Source organism: Cryphonectria parasitica (assembly GCF_011745365.1).
Source record: "Cryphonectria parasitica EP155 unplaced genomic scaffold M406scaffold_10, whole genome shotgun sequence".
Lineage (NCBI taxonomy): Eukaryota > Fungi > Ascomycota > Sordariomycetes > Diaporthales > Cryphonectriaceae > Cryphonectria > Cryphonectria parasitica.
The window spans coordinates 632,827-659,832 of NW_024468918.1; the positions used below are offsets into that span (position 1 = coordinate 632,827).

The 27,006-nt window shown below is 52.8% G+C and overlaps 9 protein-coding genes across 9 annotated transcripts; 6 read left to right on the forward strand and 3 right to left on the reverse strand.

The window, feature by feature from the left end:
* Nucleotides 1–1,667: 1,667 nt before the first annotated feature.
* On the forward strand, nucleotides 1,668–2,960 carry M406DRAFT_269258 (FAD binding domain protein; the record flags this gene model as incomplete). Its single annotated transcript, XM_040917995.1, has 1 exon — nucleotides 1,668–2,960. One exon carries the CDS (start codon nucleotides 1,668–1,670, stop codon nucleotides 2,958–2,960), a length of 1,293 nt encoding a protein of 430 aa, XP_040771257.1.
* Nucleotides 2,961–3,752: 792 nt separating this feature from the next.
* On the forward strand, nucleotides 3,753–4,289 carry M406DRAFT_75557 (uncharacterized protein; the record flags this gene model as incomplete). The annotated part of the gene is made up of 1 exon (XM_040925882.1): nucleotides 3,753–4,289. The coding sequence occupies one exon, from the start codon at nucleotides 3,753–3,755 to the stop codon at nucleotides 4,287–4,289; it is 537 nt and encodes a 178-aa protein (XP_040771258.1).
* Nucleotides 4,290–4,955: 666 nt separating this feature from the next.
* Nucleotides 4,956–11,855, reverse strand: M406DRAFT_269034 (uncharacterized protein; the record flags this gene model as incomplete). Its single annotated transcript, XM_040917980.1, has 4 exons — nucleotides 4,956–6,566; nucleotides 6,666–8,885; nucleotides 9,027–9,340; nucleotides 9,719–11,855. The coding sequence occupies 4 exons, from the start codon at nucleotides 11,853–11,855 to the stop codon at nucleotides 4,956–4,958; spliced, it is 6,282 nt and encodes a 2,093-aa protein (XP_040771259.1).
* A 1,152-nt stretch (nucleotides 11,856–13,007) lies between these two features.
* Nucleotides 13,008–14,238, reverse strand: M406DRAFT_52007 (uncharacterized protein; the record flags this gene model as incomplete). The annotated part of the gene is made up of 3 exons (XM_040924468.1): nucleotides 13,008–13,646; nucleotides 13,701–14,004; nucleotides 14,198–14,238. 3 exons carry the CDS (start codon nucleotides 14,236–14,238, stop codon nucleotides 13,008–13,010), a joined length of 984 nt encoding a protein of 327 aa, XP_040771260.1.
* A 1,999-nt stretch (nucleotides 14,239–16,237) lies between these two features.
* On the forward strand, nucleotides 16,238–17,194 carry M406DRAFT_269413 (uncharacterized protein; the record flags this gene model as incomplete). The annotated part of the gene is made up of 1 exon (XM_040918004.1): nucleotides 16,238–17,194. A coding segment is annotated over one exon (957 nt), but the record flags the coding sequence as incomplete, so codon positions are not given.
* Nucleotides 17,195–18,454: 1,260 nt separating this feature from the next.
* On the forward strand, nucleotides 18,455–19,589 carry M406DRAFT_358581 (cyanase). Its single transcript, XM_040923939.1, has 4 exons — nucleotides 18,455–18,683; nucleotides 18,767–18,805; nucleotides 18,912–19,312; nucleotides 19,401–19,589. The coding sequence occupies exons 1-4, from the start codon at nucleotides 18,654–18,656 to the stop codon at nucleotides 19,420–19,422; spliced, it is 492 nt and encodes a 163-aa protein (XP_040771262.1). The 5' UTR covers nucleotides 18,455–18,653; the 3' UTR covers nucleotides 19,423–19,589.
* A 308-nt stretch (nucleotides 19,590–19,897) lies between these two features.
* M406DRAFT_85578 (uncharacterized protein) lies at nucleotides 19,898–20,905 on the forward strand. Its single transcript, XM_040926062.1, has one exon. The coding sequence runs from the start codon at nucleotides 20,089–20,091 to the stop codon at nucleotides 20,392–20,394; it is 306 nt and encodes a 101-aa protein (XP_040771263.1). The 5' UTR covers nucleotides 19,898–20,088; the 3' UTR covers nucleotides 20,395–20,905.
* Nucleotides 20,906–21,148: 243 nt separating this feature from the next.
* On the forward strand, nucleotides 21,149–22,331 carry M406DRAFT_334962 (uncharacterized protein; the record flags this gene model as incomplete). Its single annotated transcript, XM_040920988.1, has 3 exons — nucleotides 21,149–21,164; nucleotides 21,521–21,977; nucleotides 22,100–22,331. 3 exons carry the CDS (start codon nucleotides 21,149–21,151, stop codon nucleotides 22,329–22,331), a joined length of 705 nt encoding a protein of 234 aa, XP_040771264.1.
* A 1,032-nt stretch (nucleotides 22,332–23,363) lies between these two features.
* M406DRAFT_269325 (uncharacterized protein) lies at nucleotides 23,364–23,837 on the reverse strand (the record flags this gene model as incomplete). Its single annotated transcript, XM_040918000.1, has 1 exon — nucleotides 23,364–23,837. One exon carries the CDS (start codon nucleotides 23,835–23,837, stop codon nucleotides 23,364–23,366), a length of 474 nt encoding a protein of 157 aa, XP_040771265.1.
* Between the last annotated feature and the right edge of the window lie 3,169 nt (nucleotides 23,838–27,006).

Sequence of the window (27,006 nt, forward strand, 5' to 3'; positions counted from 1 at the left end):
GTCGTCAAGTCGCAACTTTAGTTAATCAGAAGGATAAAGAGAGGACAGGGCAAGTTGGGAACGGTGAAAACGTTGAACTCAGCGACAGTCTGCGGTTTTACGTCTTCAACATCGTATATTCGGGGGGCGAGTGTTGGAAATACCGAACACAAGGTAGAAGTTCAACTGATTCGTACTCCGACGGACAGAAAATGAAGCTCATTGGCCCGTATCTTCATCACGACGACCGCCTCGGCTCATTTCTCTGATTATTGTCGAGACTCCGGGGCCGAGAACCAGGAAGAGCGGGTCACGGTGTAGCCCTTCCGCATCCGATGCAGGATGAAGCGACCTTTCGGGTCCGAGCAGGCATCAGGAAACCGATGGACCCGCAGGCTTCGGTACTTGTACCAGAGTATGGAGTTGGGTCTGGTCAGGGCTATTCTTCTCGTATGAGTTGACGATAGTTACGAGGGCCTTAGTAGATGAAATACAGTCTTGACAAAAGACCGACGAATGCCCGATCGAAAACCCGGCTTACAAGGCTAGTCGCAAATCACTGCATCTCGTTCCTCCAGCTCAACTCGTTGAATGATAGAAATCATTTCCTCTGCCTGATGCTCTATTAGAACTTCCAAGCTGTCGAATCAATTCTCCTACTCCAAAAATGTGTCATCTAGTCTGACCGAGGTTCTCACAGTGTCGTCATAAGAATCAATGCAATCGGAACATTGAACCGAAGCAGTTGGGAACCTTTCACGACCTTGGCAACAACCATCTGCAACAGTGATAGCCGCCCGGTGAATTAAGGAATTGTCTTGATCCCAGATGCTACTTGACCATTAGCCAGGGCTTGCAACCCGTTTCTAAAAATGATTTCTATTCTACCTCTTCTTGGCCGTTCTGCTTGTAGTAATTTCGGGCTCCAATTGTTACTTCTGTGCTGGTTGACAACGACGAGCATTTGTACATCTATGCTTAATTACTTACCCAGTGATTAACTTGTGGTATTATCTTGTATGTCATTGGCATATCAAGTCGTTTAGGTACAAGAAAATGGCTTTTCTCTATGATTAAATGTCAACTGATCACTATGAACCTCTACTTCCAAAACCGACAGATAGTTGATAGGATACCTAATCCGGGTACCTGACCTCGAAGGAGGAATACTTACAGTACTGTCACCCATTCAACAGTAACACTTTTAAATGTGACGAGGACTTACCAGTAGAATGGCACTTCTGGGACAATCGACATGAGTGATCACATTCTGCGCGGTGAATTCGGGATGTTGTAATGAATGATTGACCATTCAAGATCCATGGTTCCAAAGGGCGGATCAACTGCTGCCGCCTTGCTTACTTCTAGGACAGAGCCGTGCGTGAAGCGTCTGGTCGGGTGGCAGTGCCACGCCGTAAGCACAGCCTTTGAAGGATGGTTAGACGGTTTTCTCGGGAGACACCGTAGAGTCACCAATTGCTGCCGTAAGTGATCTCGGCTAATCCTGGTGAATCATATGAAAAGACCGAAACACTCTCGAATATTAAAGGCGGCCTGTGTCTTTTTATCTTCTTTCCAGCTGTCGATGAATTTCTGTATACTCTTTCATAAGGAGAAAAACTCAATCTAACAGCCCTGCGAAACTACTTATCGGATTCTTTTTGAACTCTTTTTCTGAGAACTCCAGTATGCCCAAACTCAAGGTCCTCATCTGTGGTGCAGGCATAGCAGGCAATGCCCTCGCCGGCTGGCTCTCGAACCTCGACCACGACATCACTGTCATCGAACGATTCCCAAGCCTGCGCGCAAGCGGGCTGCAAGTCGACCTACGGGGCCATGGCGTCGAGGTCATGAAACGCATGGGTATCGAGAAGGTTGTGCGCGCCAAGACGGTCAACGAGCCGGGGATGGAGCTCGTGGACAGCTCGGGCAAGTCGAGAGCATACTTTCCGGCGAACAGGACGGGGCAAGGCCCACAGGCTTTCACGAGCGAGTTCGAGATCATGAGGGGAGACTTGTGTCGGATTCTCTATAATGTGGCGAGGCCTCGCGTCAAGTTCCAGTGGGGCATCTCTGTACAGAATCTAGACGACAAGGGCGACTTTGTCGAGGTCCTGTTCTCGGATGGCACGACGGATCGGTTCGACCTGGTAGTGGGCGCCGACGGCATTTCGTCACGTACTCGAAGGATGATGCTGGGCCCTGGAACGCCCGACATGATCGACTACATCGGGGTCTGCATATCCTATTTCACCATTGCACGAGAAGCACAGCCAGGGGAAGAATGGACGGCAAAAGGGTACTTCGGCACTGGCAAGCGATGGATTCTCACACGACGGAACGATCCACACCGGCTTCAGGTATATCTGGGCTGCGACGCAGTGAGATTGCAGGACGTCAAGAAAGGTGATGTTGCAGAGGAAAAGAAGGCCCTGCAGAGGATCTTCCAGGGCATAGGCTGGGAGATTGCGGGTATCTTGAAGTCGCTGGGGGACACAGACGATCTCTACTGTGAGCGTATCGGCGTTGTCAAGATGCCGTCGTGGTCCAGTAACCGCGTGGTCCTTGTCGGCGATGCGGCACACTGTCCCACGCCAAACGCAGGGATGGGCGTCACCTCCAGCCTCGTTGGTGCGTACGTTCTTGCAGGGGAGATCGGCCACGCCCAATCCGACACTGATCTTCTGAGCGCACTGAAAGCCTACGACCAAAAGTATCGCCCTTTTATTGACCGGCTTCAGCATGGGATCTCGAGCAAGAAGTCATGGCTTCGCAAGCTTTTCGACAATATTGTCGCAACACCGTTTGGCGTCCGGGTCCTGTATTGGTTCATTACGCTCATTGGTCTCCTGAGGCTGGACATTGTGATGAAGTTCTTTGGACACGAAGACACTAAGACCTGGCCTCTGCCGGACTACAAGATTACATGTGCCTCGGGGGACGAGGGGGAGGAGGAGGAGGACGGAGAGGATAGGACATAATTAGGCTGTCTCGACCTAGCCCGGACCCATCACTGCTTTCTCGCATTAATGATATCCTGTGTCAGTTTTGTATAACATTACTTATTTCCTCTCCTAATAATACCCAATAATCACCAGTCATGTCGTGTCGTGTGATGTATCCTCTTCAGTAATTATCAATAAAGTCCTTGGGAAGTTGTGTCTTGTACCAACTGTCGAGTTAGATGAGAATTCATTTTGCAGTTTCTGCCTCAATGCCATGACTTAGTTATCCACCATCAGCAGTTCTTCCTGTTGAGTTCAACTGTACAAGTGCTCATACCAATGTCGTTCATACTTCGAGAGACAAGACCTTCATGGTTGAAGTAGGCTGAATTTCACAGATTAGCCCAAGAAATCATGGCTGGACAAAGAACATCAGTCAGAAATGGTTATTATCAACTGGCCAGAATGAATGTGGCCGCAGAACCGGCTTAATCCCCCCAGTCAGACCATTAAGAACCTAAAGGGGCCTAGCTGATGTCTCTGCACCACCTGCCTTGTACTATGTCGTTCAAGTCTATGTCACAAGGCACACAGGCTCCCCTCACATGGCCCACAAACCATTAGGTAAAGGATATTGAGATGAACATGGACCGCTTCCTTCAACCTTCGCCGCCCCCCCCCCCTTCTTTTTTCAGTTTGGTACGCATTCAGTACTCCTTTTCGTGAGGAGGAAAAATAAAATCGGATCTCATCCGAGACGAAGCCTTCTTTTCTCCTCTTTTCTGCTTTTAAAAGACACTTGCACAGACATACAATCTGGTTTTTGCCATGCCTCAACCTAGCATCTCGAGAGAACCAGGTATGGGCCACTGGGACATCAGCACAGTGTCGAAAGACGACCCAAATACCATTGTCATTTGTCGCGACCACAGCGCGGTTGAAGTCCACTTCTCCTCATTGTTCCTCTCGGTCAACGAGAGCCGCGCGCAATGGCAGCCCGACGGCTGCACACGCCTTGGCGACCAGTCTCGCCCGCTGGAGATACAAATCACCACCGGCACCGGCCAGACTGCAGTCGTCTTCATCCACCGCAGCGCCACAAACGACCGGCTGGTTGTGCACGGCCACATCGAGGGCGCAAGACACGTCTACGGCTGGCGGGAGCTGACCAAGGGAAAGCCGTTTGGAACAATGACGCGGAAGCTGAGAATACACGTGGGCGCGGACGGGACGCTCGCCGTGCTGCCAGACACAAAGTTCACTTTTCTTCTTTCTACCGAGGATTCAGAACAGGAGCTCCCCAAGCTTGAGTTCAAGATACCGATGTTTGCAAAACCCCCAAGTTACGAGGCTTCGACGGCATGATTCATCTTCAAAATGGTCAAGGCTATATGGGTGGGCGAGGATATCATTAAACAAGTAATTACCCATCAGATGAAAGCCAAGAAAAATACAAGGCGGTACAGTTATGGCCAATCAACAGACTAGGTGTTAGTGAGTGATGCAAGGCCGGTAGTGAGAAAGGGATCCGGGTTTCTAACACAAACTTTCTAAGTCTGATTGGTCAGGAGCCCTTCTTGTAAATTGTTTGCCAAGTACCTTGGCAGCGTAAGTGTCCAAGTACTTGGTAGGCAGACGTGTAGTCATTCTACTACTACCTCAGGCAGTCATATCAGCACCTGTTGAGTAAAGTAGCACATGGTCGTGATTGTTACTCTGAGCGTTGCTAAGATCCAGTCACACACCATACAGACCATGAACATACACTCAGTGATAGATCATCAATAGTGCCTAATATCTTGCGATGAATCCATACATATAAGGTGTCTAACGCCATACCTCACAGGGCAAATCCTACCCAGCCCTGAACCAAAAACGGGCCAGCGTCAAACTGTGTGAACTCTTCATACCGATTTCTATAAAACGCCAGCCATTCCTTATCGAAATACCCGAGTCTTATGGAAGAAGAAGTAAGAAACCAGAGCACGAAACTCCTGCCAGCGTAATGATACACAGATAATCTCCTCCTAATTAATGAATCACGCGATACTTGCCCCGCCGCCTGGACCGACCTGAAGCCCATTCCGCATACTGATCCTTGGTGCGACGACCACCATCCCCACTCGCCTCTGGCACAGCGGTGGTACTCATCTCAAGCATGGGGACGCCGAGGACGAGCCACCACCATTCCGTCACGGTAACCGCGCCACCAGGCACCGTCATCTCCGTCAGCAGTCCCTCTTTCAACCCCCACTTCCGCACCGTCTCAACTTCGAACTCCTCAAGACACGGCTTGAGCGCCGAAGCGGCAAACTCGTCTGTCATGGCGCCGCGGGTGGCCAGGACAAACAGCACACTTCCGAGCATCTTGAACCACCGATTGCGGTCGGGCCGGCCGAAGAAGTCGCACCACATGGGCAGCTTGCCGTCCTCGGTCCCGAGGGGGATGTTGTCGGGCCTGGTAGCACGTGGCAAGATGCCGATGTCCTCGTTATACAGATAATTCGGCGTCGGCACGATCTGCAGATCGAAGCGGTAGTAGCTCTTGGGAAATTTACGGGACTCGTAGAAGCCTGGCCTGAAGCCGAAGGGGATGTCGAGCTTGCGGACCGGTTCGATGCGCACGCGCCCGTGTGCCTGCATGTTGAGAGCTGCAACGATCATGCCGTCCTCGGTGCGCCATGGGATTTCGACTGGCTCGCCCTTGCGGAAGGCCCTGTCCAGCTTGAGCTTGAACTCGGCCGCCACCGTGAACTTGTCTTCGTTCGAGTAGCGGTCCAGCGTGCGGCAGAAGTGCTCGTTGAGCTTATACGGACGGCCCGTGGCAAGCGCGCTGGATTTCTGTTTGATGGCGATGCGTCGATGTTCGAGGTCGAAGATGGTCGTCTCGAGGAGGTTGCTGACCTCTTGTTCGCTGCGATGGCCGTTGCGAGAGAGGGCAAGGAATTTGTCTCTGATCTGGTATGGTGTGTACTGGTCCGCATCGGTGCAGCAGAGGGCGCGGACCCAAGACCGTGCGATGATGGCGTCGTTGTCCTCCATCCTGTGTCTATTCGGCTCAAATCTTGCCGATGCAGGCTCCGAGGTGCTGTCCTGGAACTTGTTGAAGACAGATCTCTGCCAATTATGGTACGTCTCGCGCCAGTCAAAGTCAGCCTTGTCCACAAAGATCAGGTCAAGCTCCTCGTCGAACTGCTCCCGGGCCGCTGGCAGGTCGATGCCCTCTCTGACCACTAATGCGAGGGTCCATTTGACAAGGCGTGGCCATTCATAGTCTAGAGGGTTGTCAAAGTCGAAGGGAGGCAAGTCACCGTTCTCGTAGGCCTCGAGAAACTCTTCCTGGAATCTCGCGGTCAAGGTAAGGATGAATCCCTCACGCTCCTTTTTGATCATAGACCAGAACCTGCGCAGGTTGGACAGCTTGGACTCTGGAAAGATTCTCATCATGAGGCCCCAATCCATGGCCTTGTTGATGCCGCCCGTCAATGTAGACACGGCGACATATGCTGCAATGCGTGTGTCTTCGGCCTTCCAGTCGACACCGAGACAATCCTGGCCCTTTACCCGGAAATAATCGCCCGCCGTCTGAGGGTAGGGCGTAAGCTCGCGCTGCATCTTGACTTCTCGTAGAGTCGAATCTCTCTGCCGTCTTCTCATGAGAGTCCGCGTCGATGGACCTCGTGGAGCTGGAGCTGGTGCTGGAGCTGCTCCTGCTGCCGCCGCTGCCGCCGCCGCCACGACCGCCGGTGGTGGTGCAACCGGTGGTTGTGGCCTTGGCTTGGTCCGCGGTCTGCCTCGTTTCCGCTTCTCGACAGGCTCCACTGGAATGATACCAAACCTCAAGCTGGGCTCCTCGTCATCGTCCTCGAGCATCTCATAAGGGATGGTCTCGAGCGTCCACTCGTTCTCATCAAGCCATTGTGGATCGATGGGCGCCATGCTGCTCACGTCTTCTGTTGAGCAGAAATTCATAAACAGGTAGTTCGGTGCGATGGAGCCTGACATTTGGCGCGTGCCCTGCTCAGACAACTCCCACGCCCGGCAGCCATCCACACTCGTGCAGAAGACGCCGTACTGTGGATCGGCCCAGTTCTCCGTCTTGGAGTGGCTTGTAATCTTGAAGGCCATCTGTTCCATAGTCTTGGGCAGGTTCTCCATGAGCATGTCGATTTGACCAGGAAGCCAGCCCTTCATGGCAAAGCTACCCTCATTCTTCTCAAACCACCCCAGAGGAATATAGGGCCACACGCCCTTGCTGTGAGCTTTCAACTCAAGTGCTCTAGAGTATGTTCCTGGCTCCACTACCGGCTCCGGAGCCGGTTCCTCTTCTAACGTAGATTCATTCGAGGGCGAAGGAGCATTGGCCTCCGTTTCCGGCTCTGGAATGTGGTCATCCTCCAATTGGGTGTTCGGTTCGAGGAACTGAATCTCAGTCGGTGCGATGTAGCCACTGGTACTGGGGAGGGATGTGCCAGAGAAGAAAGATGCAGGCAGAGAGGAGAGGCCGGGATTCTCCTCTTGCCTGTCGTTGATGCTGAGCTTGTGTGGCTCAACGATGAAGTCATCTTCGAGGTCGCCACGCGGCTTTCGTCCCCTTCTGCCTTTCTTGGCCGGTGAAGAGTCCATACCCTCATCGGTACCAGTGTGTTTTCGCTTGCGGCGGTGAATGATGGCATTATCTTGTACCGATCTGGTTTTGCGTCGCTTGTTGGATCGCTCATCATCTTCATCGTCAGACTCTATGCGGCCACGACCGCGGAGACCAGGACGCACACCAGCCATTCCCTTCTCAGCGTAGAATGGTGCGGTGAGCTGCTCGATTCCTTCGGCCAGTTTATGATCTCGCCGACCCACGCCCTTGTTGCGGTGTTTTGGAGGTCGCTCCAGGTCCTGGAAATGGACTTTCTCCTCCTCTGTAGGGTCAAACGGGGGTGGGATATACATCTCTGGATCAGCGTTCTTGGTCCTTTCCTTCAAGTCGACGCATAACGCATGGGTAACATCTATCTCAGGCTGCATGATAAAATTCAAAGACTTCCACTGCCCACGGGGTCTAATAGCCACAGTCGCCTGCTTGATCACGCCCATGCCAGCGAGCGTGGTGACTGCGCGAGTGCAGCCAGATAGGGATGGGTAAGGTGGGCACTCGAAAGTTGCGATATAAACCTTGAGAACTGCCCAGAACAAGGGCCTCTCCGTCGGGAACACCCCATTGATGTCGAGCAGATATTTGATGATCTCCTGAATCCTGGTAGAGCGCTGGGGGAGAGCCTTATCAATTGAATCGGTATAGCCCTCAGCAGTGTAGTCTTCCACAGGCATACGAACCAAAGGCTGACCGTCGGCGTCGACCTCGACCTGTCGTAAAATCTGCGCTGCTGGAGTGTTCTGAGACTCGACTAGAGGTTTCTTACGGCTGGCAGGTAAAGAATGCCTAGCCGTGGCAATCGCCGGCCCGGTCATCGCCGGGGATACTGATGGTCCACCGTTCACTGGCGCAGTTCCATCGATGATGTCGTAGACGTGGTCCGTCTGCACGGCTGGGCCCAATACGTCGGCCGGGTACAGGTCCAAGGCATTGGGTGTTCCGCTGGGAAGGAGGGAAGGTTCATGCTGAGGCGAGCCTATGTCCATAGTCTCTGGCACTACTTCGACATGGCCGGCTTGGCCATCCCTCTCCTTAAAGATGTCCTGTTTCTTGAAAACCTCTGGCTTGAGGGTCCTGGAAGGCTTTGGCGTCCTTGTTTGGATCTGTCTAAGGTAAGGCAGATCCTCATCTTCTTCTTCCTCTGGCGTAAGCGTCGCTCCGTTCTGGTGAGAGGCAGCCGGGTCTGAGCCCTTTTCGGCGATGCTCACGTCCTGCACAAGGTGGGCAGGCTTCGCAGCAGCAGTCTCCTTCGCCACAGCCTCTGAAGCTTGCACACCACGAGGGACCACTCCTAGACCTCCGACACGTTTGTTCTTGAGTATGCTGCGCTGCAAGAGGACCGGTCGCTGGTCTTGTTCCGATTCACTTGACTCGGCAACAGGCTGTGGGTTCGAGTGCTTCTTCGTAGAGGCCTTGCGTTTCTTGGGAGTCGAGCTGGAAGCAAGTTCGGGGACCAGGCTGCCACGGCTGCTGCTCTGACTGCTGCTCTCAGTATCTAGATCTCGCTCTGGACCAGCGAGCAACGCCTGGCCGGCGCGGTTCGGCTTTGGTCTCTCCATCTCTTCTGGATGCTCCGCGTAGTAAGGATTGCACAAGTTCCTGCCCTTCTCAAGATGATATTGCAGTCCATTGTCATTTGCCCACTCGCCGCCGCACTTCTCGCAGACATACTTGTCAAGCTTGACTTTCTTCGACTTCTTGCCCCGTTTCGCGCCGGCTTTGGATTTGTCCGCGAATGGAGAGTTGGCTGCTGATGTGCCCGCGGTGGCTAGTGGAGGGCCATCCTGATGGTCATTCTCGGGCTCTGCAGCAGTAGGTGGCTCCGCGCGCGCCTCGATGCCCTTATCTTCGATGCTGGCAGCATGCACAACAATTGAGCCAACTCCTTCTCGCACAGTCTCGACCGAAGGCTGCCCTAGCTCTTGTGGAGGTTCAACGCCTGATCGACTCGCCTGGGCCTCCACGCCTTGAGCCTGCTTTCTAGCCTGCTCCTTGACCCCTTGCTGTTCGGTGGTAGCGGTCTGATTGAGTTGACTTGCTGCTAGAGACTCTGTTGAAACTTCGGGAGGAGGATGAGGAGGGGCAGGCTGCCGCACAGGCTCGTTCGAGGGAGAATCGGCTCGTGGCTTCGAATATTCTGACCAACCAGGTAGAAAATTCGGGTCCCTGAATTTTTCGGACCGAAATATCAAGACAATTGACCTTCTCGGTCGTCCCTTTTTGTGAGGATCTGGATTCAGCGATCCAGGCTTGCCAAAGTACACTCCAGGCCGCGTCCGGTCTTGCTCCTGATCGCTCTCTTCGCTCAACAGGTGCTCTGCTTCGGCAACTCCAGCGTCCTTTGTCGTCTGAGTCGCTTCAATCGCTCTGCGCTTGTGTCCCCTTCCTCCAGTAGCAGCAACAGTAGGGCCAGACCCTTCAGCTTCTTCATCCTCTCCAGCAAGCTCTGAATAGGAGACGCGTTCTGCAGCCTTGCGCCTCTTCGGTGGCCTTGGGCCTGAGGCATCTGCCGCACTCGGGACATCTGCTTTGCCGTTGTTCTCAGGCTGCTCTTTGCGCTTCCTTGGTCTGCCTCTTGGACGGGGCCCTGGTGGAGGAGATGCTTCCGCAGACAAGTCTGCGTACGGGTCATTGACAGTCGGTTCTATTATCTCTCCTTCCTGCGCCGTGGCAACTGCGCCCTGCTGTCGCCTGTTGTAGGGCCTCTTTTGTCGACCTGGCCTGTCGGGTATTATCCGGACCAAGCCGTCCAGATCTGATATTCCCTCTTGGAACGCGGCAGCATTGACTGGTGCGAATCCAAAGGCATCGATGTCGGCATCCAGACCCAGTTGGGCTGCATGCCGACTGCTGCTGGCCAGTGCTGGGTCGATGACAGACTCTTCTTGAGGGGCTGCAGCTGGTGCCGATTTGCGCGCACCAGCGCAAGTAAATGTGTACGCCTTGATCTTACCCGTGCGGATCAGCTCACTGCTCATCTGGTACTCGGAGAGGGTAGCAGGCTGGACGCCTGGTGCACAGCTGTTCTGCAGGTGTCTGAGGAAGTAGCGGCAGAAGTCGTGACCAGTAATTGCCTTGGAGAGCTCTGGTGACGTGTATCCCTCGGCGCCCCCAGTAAGGACGAATTCGGCGATCGTGTTGGCCAGAGGCTTCTCGGGACACCACAGTGACATGATGGGTTTCGGCGGGTTTCTCGTCCTCTTCTTGAGGACCCGAAGCTTGGGCTTCACGACTTTGCCTGGTTTGCGTCCTTTATTACCCTTGGCTTTTTTCTTCTTCCTTTTGTTGAGCAGTAGGAGCCTCCGGCCTCTTCCGTCGTCAGAGTACGCTGACTTCTTCTTAGTTGCCAACAGCATCCGCCAATCCTCGTCCGTTGGGTCTCGCATGAATTTGACACAGTCCTTGAAGACAAAACTGTCGCCGACGAATGTGGCAGCAACGTAGTTGATGTTACCCTGGACATCGAATCTGCGCAGCATTCTGGACATGACCTTCATCTGCCACCTGAGCCCGAGAATACCAAGCTTCTTCTTCAGGTCTGCAACCCGCAAGGTGCCCCAGGCCTTGATGATGGCCATCATGGTCGAGCCAAGGGACATGTATCCGATCTCCTCTTGGCCTTGTTTGTTTTTGTTACCGACCCATTGATGTACCCAGGGAACAGGGTCCATGTCCTTTGTCAGCGCCTCCGGAGACATGTCCAAGCCGTGTAGGGGATTCGAAGGGGCTGGCAGCTCAGGAGCAAACCTGGCCAGCCAGAGCTTGCTGGTCTTGGAGCCCCGAACCATGTGGGTGCGCTTCGCGATGTAGCCTTTTGCAGAAAGGAAATCCGTGCGGCGGGGCACAGAGCGCTTGTCCTGCCCAGTCGCCCGGACCAAATCGCCCTGCAGGATTCCATCCTCCCTGGTCGACCCGATGACAATGAGGAGCTTCCACTCGAGGAGTGGCACACGCTTGAAGTCGACGCCATGACCGGTGAGAGTCTTCCACACTATGTCCTCTCCGACATGGAGGCATGGACGCAGCTTGGGTAATCTGTTCTTTGGCCTAGCCGCATCGACACCGCCGCTGGGGGGGTCCGACTTCTTTTTCTGCTTCTCGATGCTGTTGTTCGCAGCGACCGCGGTCTCATCGGCAGGAGCTTGTTCTTCGGGGATGGACATCAACTCGTCAAAGGTGAGATGGTTCCATTCACCACCAGGACCAACATTGATCTCGCCGGTAGCCAAGACAAAGGGCCAGATGAGGCGACCGAGTTTCAGCTCAGCGTCGTTGAGTTGCATCTTCTTCACCGTGGGCGCAGCAGGCTTCTTTTCAACCGCCATGTCGACGCCCTGCCTGGACTCGTCGTCGACATCAGCAGGCTTCTCGTCACCAGAAACCTCATCATCGGCTTTGTTGAATTCCCTGACAGCGTGAAACAGATTTGACATCGAACATCCTGCCACAAATGTTACTTAGTTATTATTCTGGACAGTGGTGGCGGGGCTGTTGCAAAAACCGTGTGGCTGAGGGCATGTTGAGAGCCACGCCCACACTTAAGACGAGCTTTTTCTCATGAAAGCTCGACTCGCACCCTCTCAACCACACAGAGCATCGGCGTTATGCGTTTTTGTTTTTTTTTGTGACACTCGATACCTGATGCTGCAAATAAAGACCGACTCACCATCGCCGTAAAACGAAACCTCCCCGACGAGCCAGTCAATCAGCTCGTCCAGACCCTGCGCCATGATGACAATGTTTTCTTACGTTCATAGCGACAAGAAAACCGATCGATATAGTTGGGTCGTGGTGGTTCGAATCCAGGACCTCGAGATTTTTGATGATTTGGGTGGGTGAGATGAGGTGGGAACTTTTTGGTGGCGCGCGAGTGGCCCAAAGTGCCCAAGGACAAAAAAAAAGGGTCTGGCGGGGGTTTTCTGCCCCGGTGCTGTGTGACAACATGGCAGGGTGGGTAAAGGGTTAGGGTTGTGAGTGGTCAAGCCTTCCCTATGATGGCATCAATGCTTGGTAGCTTAACACGCTCAGGAAGACATTAAGAAAGTTCAGTAGGTTTCCAAGAGGTATCATGACAGTTCCCTTTCTCTCTTCTTTCAAAATCATGTGTCAAATTCATCAAAAGAAAAAAGGAGATGAAGAAGAGAAGGGAAACCAAGGGTAAAGTATTCGGAGAGACTGATTTGGAAACACAGTAGAGCCAAACGCAACGCGTCCTTGCAATTAGAGCCCTGTAGAAACTCTGAGGTGGGCCTGTTGCAAGACAGCCGGCTAGTGCATACTTATTTACACAGGGGTTCAATGTCAGCTCGCAAAAGACAGGCCTGTAACGAAAGGAAGGAAAGGAAAGACTTTAGCTGTGGCTCAAGAGAGGTAGAATAGAGAGGGTTTCGAGGGTATCTATTGATAGTCTGCCTGGACGACTGCTCTGGCTGCATCTATACATCTCCGGCCTCCAGCCTGGCCCGTTTTCCCTCCATCATTTTTCTGTACGTGGCAAGGACCTCATCCCTGACGCTCTGCAGCTCCTCTCTCCTCTTCAAGCTGCCTGCGGCCTTCGGAATTGTGCCGACGTCGACCGCAGCGCCGCGCACTTTGAACACTTGCTTCGGTACAGTCTTGAACACAGGTGGTGCCTTGACGACATCGTGCAGCCCAATCTTGGCCTCCCCTCTCTTCTTCTTGAGCGCGGCCCACGGGTCAGCATCGTCTCCATCATCAACGTCCCACACCGACTTGCTCGACGTTCCCTTCTTCCCCTTCTTCTTCTTTTTCCCAGCGGCCGCCTCGGCTTCCATATCCAACCTCCACTTGACGCCAGCCCCATCATCCTCCATCTCCCGCTCCTCGGCCTCCTCCAGCTCTTCTCGTCTCTGTTCCTGTATCACGGCCTCTTCCCTCCTCCACTCATCATACAGCTTGTGCATCTGCCTCTCTTTCCTCGTCCGATGCACCTTCAGGCCGAGAGGATCTTTGCCGCTGGTCGACTTCTTCACGAGCCCCATCACCGGTAGGGCAGCGTCGACACGAGCCGCAAAGTCCGACATGCGCTCGCCAGGCTGGATGGTGGGAACGTCCTTCTTGGTCTCGCTCGCCACCTTGGCGTTGTCGGAACCCTCCGCCACTGCGACCTTGCGCTGCTTTTTCTTATTGGCGTTGTTCTTGCTGCCCCTCTGTCCATCGTCAAGCCCATCCCTGACCTTCTTGCCCTCCTTGAGCGCCATCAACCTTTTGAACGCCCGAGGTGCGTCATCTTTCTTCTCGGCGCCTCGCTTGCGCTTCACGCCCTGGGTCTGCTGCTGCTGCTGGGCAGGCTGGGCGGACTTGTTATTATTGCCACCATTCTTGCCGCCTTTTTTGGCCTGTGTTTGCCTCGCTACCTTGGGTGCGACGACGGGTAGGGGCCTGGCGATCTGCGTCGGTGGTAAGTCGTATCTGTCGTGTCATGTTAGCTCTTGCACAGGGTGTCTCATGGCACGCAAAAAAAAAATCTCGTCGCCAATCAATCAAACAAACGCGGCAGATAGAGCAGTTGTGGTAGGCTGCAAATGAATTTCTGATGGAGGAGGTGGGGAGAGACGGAAGAGAAGGGGGAGTTGTGCTTGGGAGGGGCGGAGGAGTAACCCACGTGGACTCGTCCTTATCTCTGCGCGTGTGCTTGTGAGGCATGATGGACCCAAATGACCATGCCGACGATGCACGAGGTTACAATGAAGAAGGGGAAGAAGAGCAAGCTTTTGGTGCAGGTTTGATGATCGAAGGAGGGAAAAGAGTCTGTCGACGTCTGACCCAGCCAGTAGGAGAAGCCCAATGAGTTGGCTGTGTAAACACCTCGTGTGGCATGGGCGCGCAGTCATTGGAGATTTTTTTACGCTTGACTTATCTTATCGCTGCGCAGGGGGTGTGGGAGGGGGCAGCGATCTTCCCTTCACTATAGTATGTCACTATAACAATAGCATGCATGGTACTATGCTAGTACATAGTACTTACTACTTTACAAGTACACCACTAAAACAGGAGGAAGTCGCTATATACTATGTACCAGGCTGCGTGCGGAAGGGCTGGACCCCGTCGCTTCCCTGTTGAGGGATTAAGAAATGCATCGGTAGGTGCCGTTAGTGGCTTGGCATCTTTTTTTGGCGGGTCTGGCAGGCAGGAGACCCTGAAACGTGTGTGATGCTGACGGTCTGTTTGGCCTCGTTCCCCAGGTGGCAGAAGCTTGTCTGGCTTGGACATCTCACGTAACACTAATCCTCCTCTTCACACTCAACACTGCACCCCCAAGGCGACGACCCAACAAGATTTGACACTTAGCAGGATCAACAAGAGCCGACGCAAACAATGACCATGCTACTTTACTCGTAGAACCTCGACCTGCAACAAGTAATTCGTCCCAAAACTCAGGCGCGCAAGGTTGAACAACAGTCTCTAGTACAGTACAACACAACATGGCTTTCTGTAATTTCCACCGTCTACCCCATACTACCACACTACTCTGGGGTGGAGGCCACAAACCAACGCTTATTGCTTCTTCAGTGGAGAAACAGGCCAGACCATGATGGCCGCGGTTCGTGACCCGGTGCCCAAGCAGGGGGGGGTTCACCAGGTGCTCTCCTCCTGGTCAGGGACTGGACGGGCTTGTTGGTCAGGACGAGCACTGTCGGGGCTGAAGATGCGAGCTGTTTCCAAATATTGGTTCGGCAGTTTCTACTATGGTCATTATGACTGCGCTGTCATGGGTCGCCAACCAGTCCACTACCGCTCTATGCTTTGATTCACGATGGACAACCGGCCACGGGGTCGTCATAACCGACCTCATATATCCCGTGATATGGAACGACATTCTTTGTGTGCAAACTGCCTCCACTTCTCTTTCCTTCTTCAGCACGAACCTCTTCTTCCCCATCCAGCGCAACCTCGTCGAAGAGGCTTGTTGTTCTAGAGCTACTACCTAAATCATATCGGGCTTGGGGCGTCCAATTCCGGGATCGTCAACGGAGGCTGTGAGAAGCCCAGGCCTATCTTCCCCTTCTGGTCTTGATCCCTCGCCCTAGCGTGACGCATTCGCCTGATCTTCAGGGTCCCTGGGTCTTCCACAACAGAGGTTTACTACCGCCTTACTTAGTCACCCCTACGACCTCATCACTCATCTCAGCTCCTCAGATATATTTCGAGAGGGTCCCCCCTCTCCCTTTTGTGACCGAGGATGATGGCTGGCTGTTCCCCCTCGGCAAACTACTTATCGACCCTCATCATGGACCAAACAATAACGGAGACAAAAGCACAGCAAGAACAGCCAGGAGCCTCCATAGACGCCAGTACACCGTCACCTCCATCCCTCGAGCTGGAAGGAGGCATCAGGCCTTTCAACTCGCACCGGAGGACGGCGAGCTGGCAGAGCGATGAGACGCTTGTAATAACAAGCGATGAGAGCTCATCGCTATTACTACACGAGAAAGGCAAAGACGACACAAGCGTCGATGACAAGCTCAACGAGGACGATTCATACCCATACCGTCCGAGGAGGAGACCGTGGATAATATTCCTCATCACATGCAGCACAACAATCATGTAAGTCTATTGATCGAAGGTGAGCGAGTCGATCTTTTTCCCCAGAGCTGATGTGTTCAACAGAGCAATCCTCCTGGCATTAGACATCCTCATCCATGTCGTAGGGGCACGGCTGCTACAAGAGGAAGAAGACGCCAACGACCCAGCATTGTACATGTGGGACGGGAACGGTACCAATGCTGATGGCAGGTTGTGGTACCCCACAAATTTTCTACAAGACGTAATACCAAAACCTGTACATTCTCACAACGACTACTGGCGCAAGGTGCCTCTCTACACGGCCCTTGGCCACGGGTGTACAGGCGTCGAGGCGGACGTGTGGCTCTTTGATGAGCCAGAGCGCAGCGACACCCTCTACATCGGCCACCAGGAGGCCGCCCTGCAACCAAACAGGACCTTTCAGTCCCTGTACATACAACCTCTGGTCGACGTCCTGGAGCGCCAGAACCCCAAGACCGAGTTCTACGCCGAGAAGTACCGCGGCGTGTTCGACACCAACCCGGAGCAGACCCTCGTCCTTCTTGTGGACGTAAAGACATCCGGGCCCTCCACATGGGCCAAGGTCGTCGAGCAGCTCGAACCCCTCCGTCAGCGCGACTGGTTGACCTACTTTGCCAACGGCACAGTCCATACGCGGCCCGTCACCGTTGTCGGCACGGGCAACACGCCCTTCGCTGACCTCATCGCCAACGAGACATACCGCGACTACTTCTTCGACGCGCCGCTGAACAAGCTAGCCTACTCTCATTCAGTGTCCTCGGGCGCAGCGGCTGATGACCAGTACGATGTGACGAACTCATACTATGCGAGCGTGTCGTTCCGCGCGAGCATCGGCAGCCCGTGGCTGGGAAACCTCGGCGCGGAGCAGATGGAGCGCATCCGCGAGCAGGTCAGGGCTGCGCACAAGAGGGGGCTCAAGGTGCGCTACTGGGACCTGCCGGCGTGGCCAGTGAGCGCGAGAAACCGCATTTGGGATCTATTGGTGAAAGAAGGGGTGGACATGCTCAACGCGGATGACCTCAAGAGCGCTGCCAAGAGGGAATGGCGGTACTAAGCGAGGGATAGAAGGATGACTAGACAAATCCAAACCGTCACTCATGGCCCCCAGGCCTATGGTTGTGTTGTGTGTATGTCTGTGTTTGTGGGTGCGAGGTGCGCTTGTTGCATCTATGACTGTGCAGGGTGAACGTTTCAGTCTTTCTTCAGAGGAACGCGCTCCTTGGCAAAATGCATCCCGCTTAGGCCTGGGACGGGACGCGAGGTTGTTGAGACGAAACCGTACGGCAACTTTGACCCCGAACCGGTTTCGGCACAGCACAGTGGAGACGAGATAGCCTGGCCATCCGATGGTTTGGTCATGCTTATTTGAAAGCTTGTTTTTAATTTTCCTTGGTTGAAACGAGAAAATCTTTGTCTCCTCTTCCCTCCTACCTTTGTTTCTCATTCGTCAGATGTCAGTCATGGAACATGGAGTACGACTAGATACACCCAGAGAGAAAAGCAGGCGGGACGGTGGGATGGAGGGTGTATTGTCCCCTACCATCTTTGCTGGTGATAGTCTAGACCTATGAGAAAAGAGTTAATGCCAATGACGAGAAGACACGCTATCTAAGAACAACAAGTCGCCATCTGGCTAGGGGCCAAAATCGAAGGCGGCCCGTATTCCGCGCCAGCACCAGCAGTCCCATGATCTGAAGAGCATGAGTCGTGGTGGAGAGAAGAGCTCTCCATCTACTGTTGGCCTCGTGGTCTACTATTACAAACTATTCCAGTATGAAATCTACTAGATTCATTAGTATTGAATTATAATGGCGCCTGCCTGCGGGGAACAACGATGCTATCCTCACAAAAGTATAGCTCTCCCCGGCTTTCACGAATCCCGCAGATTGCAAATAGTCCACAGCATTGCGAGCACGGATTGAGTGATTGACCAAAATAAGGAACTACAGTAAGCACCATACATGGTATACAGTTAGATACAGCCAGCATCGAGTAGATTGAATGGTAAGAAAAAACAAGAGAAAACCCAACCCAGCAGCTGTCATTAATTACATGGTATCCTCCAGACGGTCTTCGGTGAAGTGGGTCTGCGTGGCACACAAGCAAAAGCAGAGAGCATGCCGGAAAAACTCCGTCAGGTGCGGAGATAGATCTGGCGGACCTCGGCGAGGGCCTTTTTCGTTGTTTGTGGGGAAGGGGCTCCAGGGACTTCCGAACCAGGCCCGGTGGGATCTCGTTGATGCTTGGATGACGTCTCGATTGAGATCGAGGGGCAACAGCTTGGTTTTTTATATCTAACAAATTGGAAGGGGAAGGGAAACAATAACTTTCTCGTGCGACTTCTGTCAACACCTCTTTCTTTCAAACTCACGAGCAACATTTTCTTCTGGCACTCAAAGTCATTTTGAGCATTTCAGAAGAAGCCAGTCTCCGTTGTGCGTCGCAAGTTGACCAATCGCCCCCATTAAATTGCTCCGTCCGGGCGAATTTCGCGCATAATATTTACGCCCAAAATGGCTCAAAAGCAGCTCGCCTCGCTTGATGTAAGAGAGATAAATCGTTTTGGAGTGAGGACTGCCAGAAACCCGCCTGCAGCGATGCTGACATCATCACACCTGCTATGTAGAGCTCTATCGTCGACCGCCTGCCTGCACACTCGCAAGCTGTAAGTACATGGAATAAATCTCGTGAACCAGCCCCTCTCTGCCACATTCACCCCACCTGACTTTCAGTCATACACATCGCACATATCTGACCTCTTTTTTTTGCAGCTCTTCGCGGCCAAGACCCATGCCAACCTCACCTTTGCAGAGATCGGTGAGCACCTGGGCCGCGACGAGGTCGCCGTGGCCGCCCTCTTCTACGGCCAGGCGCAGGCCTCGGCGGCCGATGTCGAGAAGCTTAGCGACCTGCTGGGCCTGCAGAAGGAGATCCTCGCCCCGCAGCTCATGGGCTTTCCCGACCGCGGCCGATCTGGGCCCATGCCGCCCGTCGAGCCGCTCATCTACCGCTTGTACGAGATTGTCCAGAACTACGGATATGCGTACAAGGCGATCCTGAACGAGAAGTTTGGGGACGGCATCATGAGCGCCATCAGCTTTTCCACAAAGGTCGACAAGGAGGTTGATCAGGACGGCTCGCCGTGGGTTGTTATCACCCTGAGGGGGAAATGGTGAGTCCTTCGCCTCTCCTGGAGTTCTTGTGCTCTTGAATAAGTTTTCTCGCAAAGGTTGATTCAGCTGCTAACAACGAGTCCTTAGGTTGCCGTTCAAGCGCTTCTAAGTTCGTCTTGTCGGGGATACAGCGGGTTGAATATACTGAGCTGAAGGAGGCCCGTAGACACATTTCCGGTCCTCATGCATCATAACTGAAGGAAGGCGAAGAAGAAATCTGCATTTGACCCTTGTTGAAAATACATACGTACAATATTAGATCATGTTGCATTTGTCAAAGTCCTCCCGATCTGCCGAGTTCAGTATTGTTGTCGCCACCCCTGGCGCCTTTGACCTGTGAGAACAATATCAACGCACAATACCACCAGGGCCTGGCTAAATCAACCATAACACCAAACTATTATGGACCAAAGTCCTTACTGTCACTCCTTCTTTGGCAAAAGCACTTCCTGGGCAAGGATCCATGCGATGAGATGGTGCGACTCTTAGCCTCTAGTGATTGCTACAGTTTGGTTCTTTTACCCTCATCAGGGGCGCCAACATCAAAGATTCCTTTCCTACACAATTCCACAATCCTCGGACTACAATATGAAGCATTTCTTAAAGTACCCGAATGGATTTGGAAAATGGATCAACACTTTTTGTTCTCAAGACAAACGAAATTTAGGACAGCACAAAGAGGCGTAAGGTTGGACTGGCAAAGGCTCACTCATAGCCTCGAAGAGGATAGGGCTGGGCTCTGAGGATATGGCCCAGCAGGATAACGAGCAATGAGATGGTCAAGAAGTGTTTGAGGACGTTCTTGAATATAAGTATCAGCATCCTCCGCCCTTTCCATAATCGATCTTTCCTTTCCTCCTTATCCACATCTGAAAAACCCTCAAAAAAAAACAAAAAACCCATTCACTTCAAACCACAATCATTAAGCTTTACGCTTTCAACCCACCATCAAAATGCCTTCCAACACCCAGACCTCCAACTCCTCCATGGGAGTCAACGGCTACTCCTACTGCGTTGTCATGTAAAGAGGCTACCCCTCGGGTTGCCTCTTTGCAGCTCTGCAGCTGGGGTGGTGGGCTGACAACAGCAACCTCTCGATGGTAGGAATTCCATCATCATCGGGGCATGGCCCTCTACAATACACTTCCGCCTGCAGCGCCACGCCATAAGAGCCGACAATTTCACACACACTCGATGAGCACCGGGCCTGCCCCTCTCGACGGCCGCGGCACCTAGACGCACCCTCAACTCTCTTCGCAATTTCGCCGAGTGTCATCAAACTTCCATCACCGATTTTCTCTTCCACTCTCTCGCAAGGTCTTTCTCCTCGCTTTCTCGATCCTACATGGTGACGACCGTGTGGGAATGATTGCGCGGCGGGCTAGAGTCTGCGAATTTTGAAATCTTTGGATCTGTTGGGCATGGTCTTCTCCTTTTGGGACTTGACTGATGGGTATTTTTATTTTACACAACCGAATGATGGAGACAGGAGTTTGCAGGATGATAGATCTAGATTTTCAGATTACTTTTCTTTCGCGCGCCGGGCTGGTGTGCGCCAAATGAAAATCTGGTCGTCGTCTTGACGGCTTCTGAAACTTGTTACAATCCCTTAATATCTCTTGCGTGAATATTTAGTGATTCAAAGAAACTAATTCGTCGATGAACACCGGACTTCATCCAGTCAGAGGAAGCCTTCGGTCTCTCCGCGTCTTATTAGAAGGGTGAGCGTATTTGATTAGTTGCTATACTGTTCATGAAGATCACCTTCAGCTTTGCAAGAAAACAACCCTGTTATTGGATCCTGCTTATTCGACGTCACAGGACAGGATTCAGAGATGCCCAGCATCTACTGTATGTAACCACATCGCGCAGGACCGATAGTGCGGAATGGTCAGCAGCTTGGTGCTATCTGCAATTCCTATTCGTGCTGGATTTCGCCGCATATGCAGTATGTTGTAATGTATGCCACCCTAGTTCCTCCACCATCTAAACCTTCTTGGAGAGCAGTGAAATTCCTACAGCTAATTGGACTCTGACGTGATATAACCATTGGAGACGAAATGAGTGACCTTTGCGAGGCCGCCCATAGCAATCTCTATAGACCACTGGTTATTCTCCGTCAGCCGTGAATGGTCACTTCTTGTTTTTCCTCTCCCTGCTCTTAATCATTTTTGGGAAGGGAAGATCCTCTCTCGTTATTGTGGCAGATCATTACCTGCCTCCCGATGAAGCAAAAAAGCCTACGATTATGGATTTCATCAGCTCCGCCGCTTCGATCGCCCAACTCCTGGAGCTCTGCCTGAAAGCCGGCAGGGCGGCCAAGGAGATCCACGACTCCTTCCACAACGCCCCCGCAGAGGTGCAACGGGTATACGACAAGCTAGATCTGATGAAGTCGCGCCTCGAGTCGATCAGGGCCTTTGGTGACGAGCTGACCAGCGCCCGCATGGATTTCCTGTTCCCGGTCCCGGAGCGCGAGGTCATCATGGGCTCGCTCAAGTGCAACATCGAGGCCCTCGACAGCCTCAAGAGCCTACACAGCACACATCGAACGCGCCGCCGGATCCACTGGGCCGCCGTGGATAAAGGACGGGCAGCCATCATCATAGAGGACGTGACCGCGGCGGAGATAGCCCTCGATACCAGTCTAAGTCTGCTCTCTGCGTATGTCCACGCGAGGTTGTCTCTTTTTCTTTACAGTTTTGTCCTCTTCATACTTCATTATTATTGCGTTGCTGATGATGATTCGGAGGGGGTTGCAGGCGCCTCACACTTTTGAATCAAAGCTCACTCTCTACGCTGCAGCTTGGTCAGAAGATCGAGACGTCCCTGGTGGAACAAGCACACGACAAGATCGAGGCGTCCATCTCTGCAAATCGTGCTGCACGAGATGCAATTACATCCAAGATCGAAGACGGTGTAGCCTTAGTCCACTCATGTCAGCAAGCTCAGACGGACGGCTTGATCCAGCTTGTAGATAAGTTGGCTCCTTCATCAGCCACTACCAAAGCGAGTTAATGAGCTGGATGTTGTATGAAATAGAGTGTTGGCTTTTACTGAAAGACGTGACTGACTGCCTCTCCTCCCGCCGCTCGGTACTGACACTACACGTGATTTATTCTCTGCCTTGGTTTAGCATCGCTGGTTGGTTAACTCAGGGTAATCTCCCTCCATTCCTTGCCCGGGCCGAAAGACCTAGCTTCAAATGCCCTCTGATATACTTTGGCGATACCTGCTCTCTCTGCGACGGTGCGATCCTCGTTCCACACGATCAGGAGCGCAAAGTACAGATACCACTCGGCCGTCTGCCGGTCCTCGGGGATGCAGTAATTCCAGGAATCAAGCTCATCCATTGAAAAGCCCCTAGCCTCCGAGATGGCAGCAAATTCGAAGACCTGGCCAATGGAGCACTCACCAAGCCAGGCCAGATCGAGCACGATCGTCCCGCATCAGTCGCCATTCTTGTCCAGCAGGCCATACCTTTGGAAACCTGGGTTCAACTTCGATGCAAACTCGGGATTGGCCAGATTGTCAAGCGAGAGCTTGAAAAAGGCAGTGTCCGTCCAGAAATAGAGCCGTCCTCTCTCGGGTTCTTGGATGGTTGATCTGGTCGGTTTTGAATTCACGCATTGATCCATCCTGGGCAAGACGGCCGTCTGGTCCCACGAATGTGGAGTTGTATCCTTCCCATCGATTCGACCTCTCCCCCCGGCGGGTGGGTTCGGGGTAACTCAATACCTGCTCCGTCTTCCATACAGGACTCATTCCAGAGTCCGTCAAGACGTACCAGACGACCCACGTGTGCTCCCTCAACCACTCGTTGAGGTTGAGAAGACAGCTTGCAATCATGGACACTCGCCACTGATTGCAAGGCCTGAATTAGTAACCGACTTATGGACTCAAGGAGCAGAAGTGGCTTACAGTAGCCTTCCCCTCCCAACCGCACCAAGACCACGTTGACTGTCGACATTGGAAGAAGACGCGATCCTCAACGAATATGATGCATCATCTGGCCAAGATCCTCTCTTGAGAAATCCATGCCCGCGTATTTCATGCCGACCGCCGGATGACGTCCTCGATCGCCCTTACGGCCAACAACTTCATCTCAAAGAGAGTGATCACTGGCTGCACGGCACCGCGAGTGTTCAATGGTGTTCCAGGCAGTCCGGCTGAGCAGTCTTGGCCGGCAGCAGCACAAATATTGACAACACCGCTTCCATAAATGCGATCCATCAGTGGGACCATATACTCCCAATCGTGTTCCTCGTCCTGAACAATGCACAGACTATCAACCCAGATATACCGAAGCCCAAGGGACTTGGCCAAGATCATAGCATCCTTCACAACCCTATGTACTGCAAGATTCGGATTATGTGGATTCAGTGCGCCAGGTCTGCTGAGGGCTGCCACGTTCTGTCTGATCAACTTGGGGAATGCAACCATGCCCCAGACGTAACGAACTGTGGCATATTCCTTGCCGAGGAAAGTCGTGCTGACCACACACTGATGTTTCAAATCTAACATGTAAAATGTCAGCACATAAAGTTGCATCTTTTGAAATTGAAGCACAACGGGGGCTTACACTGAAGAAAAGGGCCCCCGGGGGCGGGGGATAAAAAGCGTTCATCAGGCTCAAGGTGTATCACAACTCAGGCTGTACAAAACTTCTGTACCTCATTCAGTAATTTGGCTTTGGAATATATAGCCTAGATAACAAAAGCGAAGGGTAGCACAGATCAGGATAGGCTAAGTCTCTGAAAGCCAACAGCGTCTATTGCAGTGTTTCGATAGGAAACCCTTTCACTGCACTTCACTTACGTGGCCGAAATATTGGCCTCACCACCCACAACTGAGAGAGACAATAGACTGGCCATTACTTGACTTCAGGGCCAACAGAACTCGAGAACGACAATGTGCTTGACACTATCCTTGTCCGTCCACGTTCGTCCTCACAGACTTTGGCTCTAGCATTGTATTTAGATGTCTGCTAAATACGGGTGCGTGTGCCTTTCTTGTAAGCATTGTTATATGTCTACAAAACCTTGGCTACGATGGAGCTGAAGCCCTGTGCATCAAGTATTAGTTGTATTCTCTTCAATCATCAAGTCTTCTAGATCATGTTCAATGAATAGCCATGCTCCTATGACAAAATGAATATAGAAGAAGTATCAACTTTGATTTTGTAGGAGACTGTGTGATTATGTAATTTAAATGTTGCTCGGAGCAAAAGAGGACAGTACCAAGAGGGAGGGAGAAGGGACTTTTCTTTTTCCATGACAAAGATGAAAGAAATGACCAAAGTAGAGGAAAAAGGGGGGGGGGGAAAGAAGAAAAGCCCACTCTGCTACATCGTCTCCAAATAAGTAAACAATCATATGACTTCGGGGGGGTGACGGTGATGTAACATACTGTTACTACGTAGCTTCGCGGCAGAGTTTCGGTAGGGACGGGATTGTGCAGGAGGATGAAGAGGTAAGTAGGCCCCCAAACATGGATTACGCTTGGGGATCTACCAAGACTGCCCTGGGGCGATTGTCCACTATGTAGAAGCTCGGGTGAATTGTTCGCTTGTGTAGCCTGTGCACACCGCTCCTTTTCAATGGAACGCTCTGCGCCATGCCGCCCAAGGAACCTACACACACTAATCCATCGTGACCGTCTGTCTGGACAGGGAGAGCCGCAGCGAGCCTTACCTGGTCGAGGTGAAGGCTCACTTTTGTGGCTTGAGAACTCGCTACATAACTTACGCTTCCCCCTAAAGGCCGTCACGTCCTGACGAAGGCGTAAGGAATGGTCCGAACACGCGACCTGCACACCTGGTCTCCCCTCCTACATTCCTTCTGATTCGGAAGGTGGTTGCTAACCTGGTTTTGGCTATCCGGGAATAAAAAGACCAGCTCCGGTGAAGGCACCGGTAGGATTTGATCTGATAAGCCTAAGTGAGTAAAGTAATCTCGCCGAGTTAGTCAACCTCTTCAGGGCTCTCCTCCCCCCCCCCCCCCCCTCGGCGGCCCCCAACGGGCGGACGCGTTCCAATCTGTGCGTGCAGCCCGCCCTTTGTACACCACGTTCTCAAGGATTATAGGAAAGGCAGGGGCACGACGTAGACGGGTTTATGGGTTCATTGATGTTGGACTGTGAATGTATAATACTATGTACATGCATGGTCAGTGAGGGGTTGTACCTACCCTGCATATGTAAGGTGGGGTGGTGAAGGATTGCAGGTTGCAGTGATAGTTCCTGACACGCATGACTCCAGTTCTCAAAGGGCCCTGGAGGATATGTGAACCGTTGTGGACTAGAGCCGCCGAGCTGCATGGGATGACATGGGCTAAGTGAACGAGTGCCCATGGGGGGAAAGAATGAAGTTCTCAGCAGTAGTACTATGGTGTTAGCACATGCGTGACACCAGCCTTGTGTCCCAATATACCTTAATAATGATGCAAGCTGCCATCCCGTCCTGTGGACATCACCTGACGACCAAGGAGGATGGGATGAAGTCGGACCCCTGCAGTTTGTTTTTCTTCGCCTGGCTGCAGCCAGCCATCAAGTAGTTAATTTCTTTTCCGAGTACTTAGAGAAAGGAAGACTGAGAAAGAGAGAGAGAGAGAGAGAGAGAGCGAGGGAGGCACGGAGAAAGAGGATGTTGGAAGGGGAGGATAAAGGGGGGGGGGGACGCGGAGGTGAAGGGTGGTGAGACATGGCAATCCTGGGATCGCGATGAGGTCTTCGAGTCTGTCTGCGTCATGGACGGGTCCCGTGGTGGTGGAGAAATGTTCTGGGTATTAGGTCAATTTCGGTCGCGCCATTGGACCTGGACCTGCAACCACCTTACTTGTGCATCTCTTACCTCGCCATGCCCACAGAATTGAGTTCTCTCGTCATTTGAGTCTCTGGATCTTGTTTTCGCAGGCAACTGACGGGAAAAGTTAAACAGAGAAGGTATACCATGGTCAAAGTAAGACCATCTCGGATACAGAGAACGCAGGGGTCTCCCATACACGCCTGTGGTCGACTTCCCTGAGGGTGGCCCTTGCTGCCTGGCGATAGGGAAGATAGCTCGGTAACTTGCGTGCTTTAGTCATCCCCGGCCTGGTCTAGCCTTCACTTGTCGGCAGGGGAGCCCCACCGATAACGCAGTAATGCCTCTAGCGACCAGCAGCGCAGTGCTGGATAGCGTACGTACGCAGTAATAGTATTGACTGCGCTGCAGGACTATCAGCAGAACACTAGGCACTACCCAGTATGACCAGAGAGAGATGGCAGGGTGCGCGGGCAGAGGGGTCAACCCCACTAGCCGGACAAGTCCTTTTACTTAGCAGTAACATGATATGCCCCAGCAAGCCCAGTAATTCCTCCACGAACCTTCAACGGTCACCCCTTCCGCCTGCCTCTGTCTCTTGCCGAGGGCGGAACTTTTTTTTTTGGGAATTTGTATTTTCTCTCTCTCTCTCTCCTCTCTCCCTCTCTACCTCCGTCCTCCACCTTCTCTTTACTTTCCCCTCCCGCCTATTTGTTTACTGTCAAGATCTCTTGGCCTCTCTTTCCCTTTAATACTAATTTGTAGCTACTGCCCTGGGTCTAGATTCGTCACCGCCTATAACTGTTGCTGCTGCTCTCGCCAAAGGACGACGACGCCTCTGCGGCCGACCAGCACCGCCACCTTGTCGCAGTGACCTCACACTTAGACTCT